Below are 14590 nucleotides of genomic sequence, written 5' to 3'. Positions count from 1 at the left end.
CAACTTTGTTCTTTATTTACCCTTTGTTACTATCGTAGGTGGGGCATAAAAATAGAAATTCTTCAGAGAAAAACACATTCAACAATTTTATTTCAATCAATGTAAACAGAATGATTCCTTAACAAAATGTTCGCAACATAAAATATTACATATAATATAAAAGGTTTAAAACCTTAATAATGGTTCTAACTCAATTCTTATTCATCAAATACTTTTTAAATGCAATTTATGATTATTATGTCTGAACTGTAACTTTGTTGCTATCAAACCAACTGATATATTGTCGACAAGCAGTGCCTTCTTTTCATTTCCAGTCTTTCTAATCAAACATCATAAAAATAAACATACAGCTGCGTCCAATGATTTAATGGTTATGTAACAGAATACAAGTAAATTAATTAAATACTGACTGGCATGTCAATGTTTTCAAATTCCAAAAAAAATTAACTGAACAAAGGAAAAGAGGAGTGTGTCCTCTCAGGGTTTAATATCAACCTTTTTTTTGTAGTTAATAATATTCTATTTCTTTTATCTAGATGTTACAGTATACAATCTTAAACTAATAAAAGTCATTTCCTCTATCATTTCATCTCTGGTGGTGAGTTGTCTCATTGGCAATCATACCACATCTTACTTATACAGCAAATTCCAGGATGTGACTATTACAAGTCAATTACCAGATCTTTATTTCGGTCTAATAGCTGAATTTACTGAATTTATTCACGAAGGTTTTCCTCATTATCTCTTTACATAATATATAAAATACATTTCAGTTCAATGTCTCTATTTAATAAACTCCAGTATTTTATCATATAAAACATAAAATAGTACAATTTATTCTGAACAAAAATTAAAATATATCTGACCACAGATTGTTTTTTCTGTCTTTGAAAATACTTTTTATTAAAAATGTAACAGGAATAATTAAAAGCATAATTGTTATAATTGATTTTGTTGCTAAAGTAATACACATCTTTAATGCTTTCAAAATGAAAAAGGAATGTAGCAATAACGATTACATATAACAAAATCTGTATCAACCTTAATTCCCCATAAATCAATACAAACCCTTTTTATAAGGATGAACACTGTGTTCAAACTATGTTCATGTATAAAAAATCACAACACTATCACAGTTTTTTTTCTATTAAACTAAAGGACATTTATGGTAAAAAAATCATATTTGCATATACAATCTAAAAATTCATATTTGCATAAACAATCTTAAAAATATAGTTCAATAAAAATCAGTATCACAGATTTGCTTCTTAAGTTGAATGTCGACATATAATTCTGGTCTTCAGCAGTTCTACCACTTCCTCATGTTCAAGCTCAAGTTGCAGTAATTAACTATGATCAGTTGAACATTGGCTTATTAAATGCAAGTTGCATTGAAAACATGTGATATTTATAATAATTGGTTTGTTTCTTTTGCAAAAAGGTAACATTATGTTATAATTTCTGAGAAATAAATCATAGCTAGCCATAGTTAACCATGATTTTAATTTCACTTTTTGAAGAAGTTGCAGGTAGCAACATTTGGGAAGTTACTGCTATTTTTCAAAGAAAACACAAAAGTACCCATACATATATCTATAATGGATTTTTGTTTCTACAAGATTTATCGGCATGCAGAACATTTAGATATGACCTCGAATTACTACAGCTTGGCTTCACATAAATTTTTCAAATTATTTCAATTCCCAAATCACTAAGAGGAAATATCTTCCTAGGCATGTGTTGGATCAGTACTTGCATCCCCAATATTTTGAATCCGTAATGGCTATTTACAGAAGTATAACCAATAACTTGTCTCTGTGAGAAACAATGCACACTGGTGACTGACGGAAAAACCCAAGTCAGGTGATCATCATGCAGCGCCATCTATCAAACAATCATCGTGCTGGAGGGATTGCTGTCTCAAACATGTCCGCCACGATTGACTGTGCTGGTACAAAGTATTTCTGTGCAGATTTTAGTGTAATGAGTATTGGTTCCTGGAATCGAGTGTCATACATATCTACCTCACAAGGGAATGGGTTAATGTAAACTGGTTTCATTGGTAAGTTTATGCTGGGTGCAAATCCTGACAAGGATCCAGGTGGTGGCTGATAACCTCTATTTGTTGTTGAAGGATATCGATAGTCTAAGGAAGAAAAATCATTTTTATAAACAAATGTTGAAAGAGAAATAACTGTTTCATTTACCCAAGATTTCATTTCATGATGGGTTTAAGATGCAAGGGTAAATGTGTATATTTTTTCTTTTATAAATAAAGGCAACAGTAGTATACTGCTGTTCAAACATATAGAACCTTTTCTACTATTTAGAAACACTCAGTGAATTATCATCTTGACTTTTACAAAGTCAAATGTTAATAATAAGTTGAAGACTCAGTAGTTTAACTACAATCAATGATATAAGCTAGGTTAACAATCAGCGATTACTTTCGATTACATTTCGATTACTTTTATTAGTAAAATAGTTTGATGAAATATAACTTATTTTAAATGAAAACATGTATGTATTCATCACTTTGAAGTACCGATATGACTTAAGAGTTTATCAACTGCCTTTATATTTCTATCAATTGTCTCAAGCTGCACTATTATCAACCAGATCCCCTACCATCATTTTCTTGATATCTAGCTTTGGAAACAAATGGATTTATGTGCTTGTCAATAAGTTAACACCTATTATATACATATTAAAATAAGAAAATAGATTTGAAATAAGAAAATAGATTTAAAATGAGAAATTATAATTATAAATTTTTAGCTGAACTAATTTATAATTGTACTGTTTATATTTTCTTCACAGAAAACTTATGACATTGTAAATAGCTATGCTAAAATATACCTCTTTTATAATGAATAAAAACAAAAAAGCTTTCTTAAGTCAGTAGGAACGCATAATTATTGAAAAAACCTTAAACATATATAAGTGATTGATGGAATGCGATGTCATCTCTAATTCATGTTGAAAGTCAAAATTCCAAGACTTCTTTAGTAATTCTGATCCTCATTAAGAATTCCATCTAGATAACAACTGTCAACTTATAATTTCGAAACAATGCTTTAAATGCTGTTTTTGGTAGTAAAGTTCTAAATTTCCAATATATAAATATTGATCAAAATAATTGTGTTTTACTTTGTTTATTTTTTTTTTTAATTTTGAAGTATGTATTTGACAGTAATCGAAAAGTAACGTGATTACTTTTGATAAAATAATCGATTGCAATCGATTACATACAAACATCTGAGTAATTGATTATTATTCGATTGCATAAAATACCTTCATGTAATCGATTAATAATCGATTACATTTGTCAGTAATCGTGCCCATCCCTGGTTAACACCACTATACTCTATACAATAACCTGATTCTGTATAGGTAGATTAAACATACCTATATGTAAATTGGTTTCCCTGTGTGGTCTGCACTGACTTGTATGTGTTTCACCAAGTCTTACTAAAGCTGGTTTGCTGCAAAAATTAAATTCAATAAAACATATTACTTAATTAGACACTTGAAATTAGATTCATTTTCATTCAAATCTTGTTCCTTCAGTTCTAAAGTTGTTCTGATGTAATTTTTAGTACTTTTTTTTCAATAAAGGAATAACTGGTCAATTTTTGCTGAAAGTTTTATGTATAAACAAACATACATTCAAACATTGATTGATTGATTATTGGTTGCTTAGTGTCCTGTAGCAAATATTTCATGTATGTTCAGGATTAGACTAAATTAATAATAAATTCAATAGGTTGGTCCCGTAATAAAGGTCAACAGGGTTGCAGGTTTAGAAAATTTGGACTGCCTTCAAACATTTAGATTAAATTTGCGAAATATATATTTGACATATTACTTCTGCTATCGCCTGGTTGTGTTTTTAGAGTAAGAATTCTTTTCCCATCTTTTGAAACATAAATTGTGATACATAACAGTACATACTGTGGTAATTTAGGTAGCACCAGTACTGTATTCTTAGCCTGTACAACATTTTCTTGAGCACCAGGGGGCCTCTTTCCTCCTTTTCTGACTCCATCTAAAGCCTTGTCCATCATCATCTCAACAAAGTAGTTAATACAATCTATATAGGTAGCACTATCTACTATGGACTGATCAGGGGGCTGATCAAATGTAACTGAAATGAAATAAGATTGTGTGTTAGATATGCTGTATAAAATGTCCAATGTGAACCAAGTGTAATAACAAAACTGATTAATCTTTTGTTTGATTCAGACAACCTTGTGATTGTAAAGAAACATGGAAAATCTTCGAACTGTGGTTCAAAATGCATAAATTTTACTATAATGGGACAAGACAGGTTTTTCCTGGAATTGAAGTGACCTTTATAACAGGTTTTACTGTAATTACATAATTGCTATTAATTTACTAAAAATTACCATTTTACTATTAAGCAGGTTAAATTAAACTTTGAAAAACTTTGAAATGCTGTTCAAAAAGATTTCATTTCATAAGATTTAAAGTGAGGTTTACTGATGTATCCAGATATTAAGAAGAGAACAGCAGAAATGAAAGCACACTGTGATGTGAAATCTGACAAAGTTTCATTGGCATGCAGATAAGTCATGGTGAAGTACACATGCTGATGACCTTCATACTGAAACTAAGTATCAAGACACAGAGTGAAATTTATATGAGCCAGAAATAAACATTGTTTTAAGATCATAAACAACCAAAATATTGCAAAAAACTTGGAGTTAATGACTTACCAGTTATGCTTGCCCTGTCTGGTATAGTGGTGACTGTATCTGTGCTACCCTGTAAGACGTTGAAGTATTAGTATTTATAACAATCATATCAGTGATTTGAATGAATGAATCTTACATTCTTTTTATTTTGTTATTTGACTGTTGGGTAGTCATCTTGAAATGGGGAATGGTCCATTTCATTACTTCATATTCATGGAACAAAGACAAGCACCGCAGTTCCTTGAGTTATCTCCCTTTATATACTTTAATCTTGCTTTCAATTGTAGTAAAAGACAGTTAAATTGAACAATTCTAACTTCAATGGTAAGTTTCTTATCGCAGCTGAATCACTGAGATTATCTTAACTAATTACTCACTTTTATAAATGCCAGAAATAATTTTTGCATTTATTCAAAGCGTGAAAGGTCAGAATTTTTGAACTTATCGTTCATTTTTTCAAAGGGGTGTTTAAATCTATTTAGTCCATCTTTATTGCTTCCATCTATTTTTCTATGTTAAAACAGATGTATATAAACTATAAAGTACCTTTTGCAGTATGCTAAGCAGACTTACCTTTCTGAGAATACCTTTGCTACCACGATTTAACTTTCCATGAATATTTTGTCCTTTCTTCATTCTTTCTATTGTATCCTCTAAGTGAAGTTTATATGACGTCATCCACCTAGAATATTAATTATTTTATATAAGGAAAAACAAAAACAAAAAAAAACAAACAAACAATGACTACTTATCCCTTTCCTACATAGTGACGCCTTTTGACGCCACCCCTTTACTCCATAATGACGCCTTTTGGCGCCTGTGTAGTACCTCAGTTGAAACGCTTTGACTACAAAGTGTCTGCAGTTGACTTAATACAATTTGTATCCAATATGAAAAGGAATATCGTAGGAATATCTGACTTTAATTTATTTGATGAAATATTTGTTTTTCGCAATGCATTAATACTTTAAAGCATTTTTCTAGCATTTTATTGAAAAATCCTTATGTGAATCAAGTATGCAAAAAGAAAAATCAATGGATGAAAGAGTTAACAGATTCTGGATTTACGTAAAAAATCATTTCTTTGCTTAAACATGGTTAGTTTAGATAAATACTTATATAGTTTGTACTGATTCTTAAACTTCATAATTATTTTGTCTTTTCTGTATGGATTTTCCTGTCATGATTTACGGTATAATACAAATATAAATTCACTTCTAATGTATATGCACTAACCTGTCTAGCCAAGAATGCACCATTTTCCGTAAGTCTGCTTTCCGGTCAGCCTCTTCCACATTCCATATATCCCAGGAATCTAATTCCTTGATAAAATATTTCTGTTGATCCTGTAAGCCACAAGAATTTAACATGTCCATTGTTGTAGCCCTGGAAACCAAAAAATGAATGTGGCATTATTCTATTGTTATGAAACAAGAAACATTGACCTCTAGATATATATTGTGATTTTTTTGCTGCAGTGTCATCGATGTTAACCCAAATCATCTTTTTGTTGATTTAGATGACTTCATCAACTTTTTTTCATGATTTACTTTTTAAAAATGGAATTTACCAATAATTTTATATATTTTTTGTCTATTCAAATTAACCTACAAAATGTAGTGTACACTTTTAAATAACCTGCTTGGTTGGGTGGGTTGTTGTCTCTTTGACACATTCCCCATTTCCATTCTTAATTTTATGCTACAAAGGTTATTCAGTGTGTACCACAAATTTTATGTTATTCTTCATAGACAGAAAAAATATAACAGTCATTCCTTAAATATATTAAACATTTAGGAAGGCAAACTTTTTCTATATGTGCCTGTTATAACATCTAATTCAAAGGCTTAGTATCATTATGAAAGTCACAATTTAACACTTTAATCAATATAAAATAAACTGTAAAAATATAAGTGAACCAACACCTGAAGTGGTGAATGTGTGGTAGGGTAAAAACAAGTGGATACCGCTAGGTATTCTCAGTCATCTTGAAAAAAATAAATATGTCGACGATAAAAACAACAACACTCAAGTTTTTACTGCAAAGTATTTGTTTATTTGGTCGACATGTTTCACCTATAGATAGTATCGTTTGATGGTAAAATGTTTGGTTTAATTTCCCAAATGGACACTGGAAGCAGTACCTCCTAGAGTGAAGCCAGTTGAATTGGTAAGGAATTTCCATGAGGTGGTGTCCATTTGAACATTTTACTATCAAACGATATCACTAGGAACCTCCAATAAGACTATATACTATACTATAAGACTACAAGATACCACTAGGAACCTCCAATAAGACTATATACTATACTATAAGACTACAAGGAAGACCTTACTCTTATAAACTTTTGTTAATTCACTTAAACAACATTTACTTTTCTTTCTATTTATAATCCTATGTCATTTCACTTTCACTTTTATTTTCTATATATATAATGTCACCATAACTACCGTAATTATACTTTCACTTTTGGTTAACCGCTCAACCGCAAGAAATGCACCTCACTATAAATTTTATAAGTAATATTGTCCTGATGACGCCTATCTATAGGTGAAACATGTCGACCAAATAAACAGATACTTTATGAAATAATGTATAAATATGACAATACCTGACTTCTTTATCTCCATCCAGGAATTGCACCATCATTTCTGTGATAAAATCCATATCCCTGATACCAAGTTTACTGAGAGCTTGTAAAGCTGCCACTATAAACGACTTCTGATCCTCTACAAGACACGTTGGTGGATCCTTAGGACTATTTAACACGGAGATAAGTGTCTTACTAACAGAATGTGCCGTCGGATCAGAAATGTTCTCCTGTGTATATAACATGGACAGAGAATCCGTGATCTTGGTTTTGAATACATACTCTGCCACACGTAATAGTCTACTTAACATTGTCATGAAGGTGTCTGCATTCCAAGGTTTAGGGAAAGTCTGTAAAGTAAAATACATCTTATGTTACCTTTATTGTTTGTTATATCCAACTCAATAATTAATATAATGTTTGAAACAATATCTTAATAATAATATAATATATGCTAACTAATAACAAGAAGCAAGGAGTTTTAACTATACTCAATCTTATGAAGTAAATTTTTTTAATAGATATTATAAGATGTGGTATGAGTGCCAATGTAACAACTCTTCATCCAAGTCACAACTTGTAAAAGTAAACCATTATAGAAATATAGATCAAAGTACACCTGCAATATGGAGCAAAGAAATAAAATAGATTTGAATGACTGGTTTTGAAGAATATTTATCAAACAAATTAATTTGTATTGAGGGCTGGTCTTCAGACACTTTCTGTCCCTGTCATGACATGGTTCTGACATTTCCCTTTTATCAAAATAATGATTGCAATGAAATAGTATAAACAAATGAAACTTACATTTTCATTACAATTAGGGAAGTATTTATCAAACCAATCAGCACCCTGGAATTGAGTGACATAATTCGGCAGCGGTGTTTCTGGTCTAGGTGGTGTAGGTGTGCGTTGTCGGGGAGCGGATGGTTTGACCAATGGTGCTGGAGATTTTGCCCTTTCAACCTTTGGTTGTGGTGGTGGTAGCGTCAATGGTTTGAGTGGTTTAACTTCCCTTCTTGACGGTGGTTTAACAACTGGTTTAGGATCTTTTGGTGGTGATGGCGGTTTATTAAAGGATGATTCTTTAGATCTGATAGCCTCCGCCATTTCTGTCGGAGATCTTGGTGTAAGCGTGATTGTAGAGGCATCATCATCGTCCTGTCAATCAAAAGATAACACACATTATGGTTGCGCATATTTATATCATTCTAACTCCAAAATCTCTTTATTCATCTTAATATATTTTGTATTTTCTTTTTTCTTTTCAGAGAACAATTTACAGTGAGTTGACTATGGGTGTTACTGTAAAACTTTACCTATAGCTAAATCCTGTTTTTAAAATTGACAATACAATAGGGACATTTAAATTGACCAGTTGGTATTGTTAGATTTAAATCTACCTTGATTTTACCTGTAGTTTTTTATTTACCTATCCCAACCTTACAGCATGCTTTTTTCCTGAAATTTTTCTTTACCTAAGATTTTTCTTTTTTAAAATTGATAGGGAAGAAAATAGTTTTGGTTTTCATTGTTTTAAATCCCCAATATATATGATTTATCTATTTTTTACCTAAAATTCTAAATCAGTAAAAGATTTAATAAATATTTGTTGAAAACTTCTGATTTAAAAAAAAAATTACTTTCCATGTTTTTCGTTTGAGAATCCTTAAACAAGTAAAGAAAATAAACCTTGCAATTACAATCTTTTTATCATTGAAATGAGTGTATTCCTAGAAGTAATTGGACTTACAATTGCCAAAGAAACAATATTCAGAGGGGAAATAGAGAGATTTTTATTTTACTGTCATTTAAAATATTAGGAGTGATCAAGCCAAACAAGAATGTCTATATGTTATTTTCTTGCAGTGTATTTAAAATTACATGGCCTAAAATGCACTACATTTCATCTTAAGTTTTCATAGCCAGATACTAGTAGTGTTTGATACCCCGAATAATCCGGTCGTAATATCACTTTAATTGCTACATTATTTCATTTGTATTGTTGAAAAAAAACCTTCTTCTTTTTTTTTGTTTTATCTCTTTGGCCTTTTCTAATGGGAGATAACTCAATATAATTTGCTTTTGCTCTTGTGGAAATTTTAATAAATTTATTATTTTCATAATTTGATAAAGACTTATTGACATGTTCCTTGTACAAATTGTTTATGCATATTGAAATATCAAAATCATAGTTGAATAAACAATTTTATTTATTTATTGACACTGATATTTAACATCTCATCCAGATATCAAAGAATTCAAATAATTCATTTATTCATTTTTCACTACGTCACTAGATTTTTTTCTAAATCCTTAGTATATATTCTGATTAACTTCCCATGATATACATCCCAATTAAATAGGTGCAGAATCTGTACATAAATTAATTCAGAATCTTGTAATTTTTTTTATCATTTCAATTACTATATTCCAAATAGTTATTCTCACTTTACAAATATTTTGTAATATTTTATTTATATTTTTGCTATATCACTTGATTTTACTATATCCACATTTTTATTATATTTCCTAAGATAAATTTCCAAATTAAACAATACTTGATCCAGAATTTTATAATTGCTATTTCCAATTTCACATTCACTTAAAACATATCCTCACATTAGGAATATATTATAATATTATACTTTCATTTTTCACTTTATCACTAGATTAGACTATATCCACTACATTAATTCAACATTTTATTTCATTTCCAAGATCCCATTTAAATGATGAATCATCTTAAGTTTGTAATAGATCCCAAAATTAATAATGAATGTTTTTAAAATCACATTTAAAGCCACAGAAACATGTTGGATGAACTTGCACTATATCTCCTACTTGAATTCCAGTTTTGAAATATTTTAATCTTTAACATAACTAATTCTAATGCAACAACGTTTGTAACGTTCATTTTGATTGGATAACGTCACTTTCTTACATGGCATCAATTGACAATTGATGCTATGGGACGTACGCCATATGACAGATTTTAAATACATGTTTTAACGTTGTTTTCTGTCAGTTTCATTAGAATGGAGATAACAATATTGTATTTTAAGCTCCGACGGCATCAATTTGGGATTTGATGGTCGCAAATACCCGTTTACTGTCTCCGCTAACGCGTCGCCAGTAAACTTAATTTGCGACCATCAAATCCCCAATTGATGCCGTCGGAGCTTAAAATACAATACAGTTATCTCCTAAATCCCATCTTATAAAATTGAATTTCCTTGAGTGAACACAGCATTTTATGCATAAACCAGTTTGAGTGATTTTTTTCCTCCATGATACCTTCATGACAATAAACTCTTGGTAAAAACAAGTCACATTTTAAGAAGCAAACTTTCTATAAAAAGTCTGAGCAGTGAATTCAAATAAAATAAATCCAATATTGTATGCACAATGATACCAATAGATTCAAACATTGCAAATTATAATCCAAAATAGAAATCTTGAAGGGTCATGTGAAGAAATGAACAACATATCCATCTGAAAATTTAAACTGTAAACACCTGAACACCTATTTCTTGTTTCACTGGCAGCTGGACAATACTATGTATAAGGGTTAAAATTTTAAAGAAGCATTTATTATGTAAAAATGTGAATAAAAAAACTACAGGTAGCATCAAGGTAGATTTAAATCTAACAATACCAACTGGTCAATTTAAATGTCCCTATTGTATTGTCAATTTTAAAAATAGGTTGAGCTATAGGTAAAGTTTACAGTAACACCCATAGTCAACTCACTGTAATTAACCCTTTCACTTTTTTCTAAATCTTTTAAATAACTTAATGTGTAAAGCTAAACTTTAAACCAAATTCATATTTATTTCAATCTAGCTAATCTCTTTTCAAAAGTATCTGTAGGAGTATTGAATGCATGAAAAAGAAAGGAATTCACATGGATCCTGCTTCACAAAAGTATAGTATAAAATACTTGAAAAGTTAAGTTTATATGAGACTCTTAAACAAACTGAATCAAGAAAGTACTAAAAATACCTGTTGAGATGGTGGTTTAGCCATAATGTCCTTGAACTTTGACATCAATCCAGATGATTGACGGCTGCCAGTAGTAGGTGTGGCTAATTCCTTGTCTTTATCAAACTCATGGACTGTGTCCTTCTTACTAAATGTCACTTCACGTTTGTTAGGAGATTTCGGTGAAGTGACAGAACTTTCTGATTTAATACTTTCTTTCTCTCCCCAGTCGTCTATTACGAATTCTAAATGCTGGTCTTCTGTTTCCTCCTCTTCAGCAGGTGGTTCTTCTACTTCCTGTTTGACGAAGATAGAATAGAATAAGTATATTATTGAGGCTAAGTATTAATAATAATAAGTATAAACCACATAAAGTTAAGTGCTTTTTAAGGAAAAGAGGATTTTTTATGTTATTTTACCATGAAACACCAGAAACAACTGGATATTCTTTAAAAAATTGTTACATACTTGACAATTTAAATAGACGATTGCACAAATTATCTGCTACCCATTTGGAGTAAATAAAGGCTTGGAATATATATTTCTTGTTGAGGACAAATAATAAGACAATTCAAACTTAATTTTGAGAATTGATACTATAAAGGTCACATTAACTTCCTGATCCTATCAGTTTGAAGTTAAGTAAATAAAAGATTTCTACTTTCTGACTACCATACCTCTTCCTCAGGTTCAGGAACCACCATCTTGCCGTCCTCAAACGTAGGAAGCTTCCATGTATCCTTGGGAGGTGGGGGAGGTGGTGGGGGCCAGAGTATCTTGGTTAATACAGAGTTAGGTACCAGCCCACTCTTGGCGGCACTACTTGTAGCACTCTCATAGGCAGCCTGCAGTGGCTCTGGTGGTGTGCCCTGGGATTTTCTGAATGTGCTGGATCTTGATAATGGTGGAAAGAAACCTGATGGTTCTCTCTCTGGCTTCCACGGTTCATCTTCTACAAAATAATGGTCATATGATAAAGATAAGAATAGTATTTCTCCTTATAACAACAAACAACCTTAGAATCAGTGTCTTGTCAGTATTAACTACTCACATTATACAGAGTAAAGAGTACCTGTAACACATTGTTCAGGGTCACACTGCAAACTGTTTATTTAACAACCTACACTTTATCTTCATTAGAAAGATATTTAAATTGTAATTATTATTCTGGAAATTAGGATAGTAACTAGGGATTGGCTATTTTTAAAATAAATGCATACACAGTTTCAAAATGTTCAGTCTATTCCAAAAACTGTGGATTCATTTATTTTTCGTGGCTATCAATTTTCGTGGTTTGCTGACAACTTGCATTTTCATGGATATTTGTTTTCATGGTTTTGCAAATCACTGTATACAGAGCCTATTGAAAATATGACATTCGTTGAACATTTTAATTCGTGGTTTACCTGTACCCACGAAATTGACGAAAATTGGTTTCCAACGAATAATAATGAATCCACAGTAAATAAAAAATATATGTCAGTTTCTATTAATATTTGTAATATCTCACTTTTTATTCTTTTCATTAATAAAACATTTAAATAGTTTCTGATAAAGCAAAATAAGAATTACTAAAAGAAATGTAACACTATTTCACATAAATAATAAAGGGCTAAATTCAAGAAAGCATGACAAATCAGAATGTTGATATTGGAAAAGTATGAAAGTTTTATGGTAGCTTTCATGATATGGAACTTATTTGAATACTTAGGTCATAGTTGACCGAACAATGATCATTGAATTTACTTGCTGAGTAACACAATGGGTACCACTTATATATAGTGGAAAGGGAAATTATTATCCTTTCAGGTCACTTGAGTTCAACAACAGTTTATAGTGGGGTTTGTGTTGCTCAATTTTTAGTTTTCTTTATTGTGTTTTTTTGCTTTCTTTATTCCATGGAGTTTTTTCTGTTTTTCTGTCAACTTATAACTTTTATGGATCTTCTGCTATTTTTTCTCCTTTTAATAAAGGAATGTACATGAAGGTGACCAATATACATAGACCCTACCAGATCTTCATCAAATGTCATACGAAACTTCATAAAATTTGTCTAAATCTAAGAAATGTTTATAATTTTGATTCTCTTTCATAAAGTCTATTGAACCACCTGCATCTCAGATTTTGTGAGGGCTTTGTTAAATGAGAAAAGACAGACAGGAAATTTCAGTACAGACCTCAAGAAATACAACCAATTTACTGCAAAAAAATTTTGCAGTTATAATAAAGTACCAATACTAAATATATAAATAATATAAGAAAATACAAAACAATATCCATACAGCATAGTTATGTAAAGGTAGAACTAAAGAGACATAAGCCTCTCTGAGTAGTAAAAAGTCGGATAGAAATAGGATTTATCTAAAAGCTAGGAATATATAGATGTATATATATATGTGTGAGTACATACATAAACGTATGTTATTACTTACTGATCTGTAATGCAGCTAGAGAAATTGAAATTATTTGTTAATATGATAAGTTTTAAAAATTTTGTTCAAATAACAGATAGTATTTTTTAATGTGTTAAGCCCTTATACAAATTGGCCAACTTCAAATAGTTTAATTTGAGATTGGCTTACTTTGATGATGAAATTTAATAAGCGAAAATCAGAATTTGATATATTCAATATTCTATAATTTCATGGTGTTCATCAATAGCTCCAATCAAAGTTATTACTAATTTGATTTCAATATCTTTTCAAAGTTAAGGTTTCCCTCTACCCATAATTTATTTTATTATTTGTTATTTGATTTTGCTATGTGATTATGGACTTTCTGATTAGAATTTCCTCTAAGTTCAGAATTTTTGTGATTTTACTTTTTTCCATAAAATTGGCATCCAACAAATATTAATGAATCCAGAGTATTAAATAAATTTTATAGAGAATCAAGAAAGCAATGATAATTTCTATGACATCATAATGCTTACACTTTTACAAATTTTAATCTGATGCATTTGTAGGACAGAAATAGAATTAGCATAATAATAATTATAATATATAACTAATGAAGATTGTAATATTATTATCAATATATACATTTACCTTCATCAATTTCACCTCTCCTCAGATAATCACTAGCAGTATCAGATGGAAACGGGTCGTCTGGAGGAATCTGTAAATATAGAGACAAATATACAATATGCTGTTTCTAAATAACTAACTTACAAAACTTTTCGAAGATACCATACTTAATTGAAACAAGGGGTTCAAAGGTCAAATCATTTGCAAAGCTGAAGAGCATTAAAATTTGAAAACCAAAAAATCCCTAAAGTACACAAACTATTATTCACTA

General features: G+C 30.3%; 1 protein-coding gene across 7 annotated transcripts in view; it reads right to left on the bottom strand.

The window, feature by feature from the left end:
• Nucleotides 1-786: 786 nt before the first annotated feature.
• The window catches only part of LOC139522770 (WD repeat-containing protein 97-like), a 32135-nt gene continuing 18331 nt past the window's right edge, over nucleotides 787-14590 (bottom strand). For 5 of the 7 annotated variants that reach the window (XM_071316276.1, XM_071316278.1, XM_071316279.1 and 2 more), the window contains 12 exons: nucleotides 14341-14410; nucleotides 13726-13740; nucleotides 11971-12245; nucleotides 11315-11590; nucleotides 8117-8470; nucleotides 7331-7659; nucleotides 5955-6104; nucleotides 5292-5400; nucleotides 4740-4788; nucleotides 3955-4147; nucleotides 3409-3485; nucleotides 787-2146 (listed from right to left, as the gene is read on the bottom strand). In XM_071316276.1, coding sequence (XP_071172377.1) covers nucleotides 1896-2146; nucleotides 3409-3485; nucleotides 3955-4147; nucleotides 4740-4788; nucleotides 5292-5400; nucleotides 5955-6104; nucleotides 7331-7659; nucleotides 8117-8470; nucleotides 11315-11590; nucleotides 11971-12245; nucleotides 13726-13740; nucleotides 14341-14410 — 2148 coding nt within the window. In that variant the 3' untranslated portion in view covers nucleotides 787-1895. The remainder of the gene's footprint in view (nucleotides 2147-3408; nucleotides 3486-3954; nucleotides 4148-4739; nucleotides 4789-5291; nucleotides 5401-5954; nucleotides 6105-7330; nucleotides 7660-8116; nucleotides 8471-11314; nucleotides 11591-11970; nucleotides 12246-13725; nucleotides 13741-14340; nucleotides 14411-14590) is intronic. The other 2 variants (XM_071316277.1, XM_071316281.1) reach the window with 1 other exon arrangement.

The sequence above is a fragment of the Mytilus edulis genome, chromosome 5, assembly GCF_963676685.1.
Source record: "Mytilus edulis chromosome 5, xbMytEdul2.2, whole genome shotgun sequence".
Classification (NCBI taxonomy): Eukaryota; Metazoa; Mollusca; class Bivalvia; order Mytilida; family Mytilidae; genus Mytilus; species Mytilus edulis.
The sequence above is the reverse complement of the archived record's forward strand: the minus strand, read 5'-3'. Positions and strand labels throughout refer to the sequence as shown.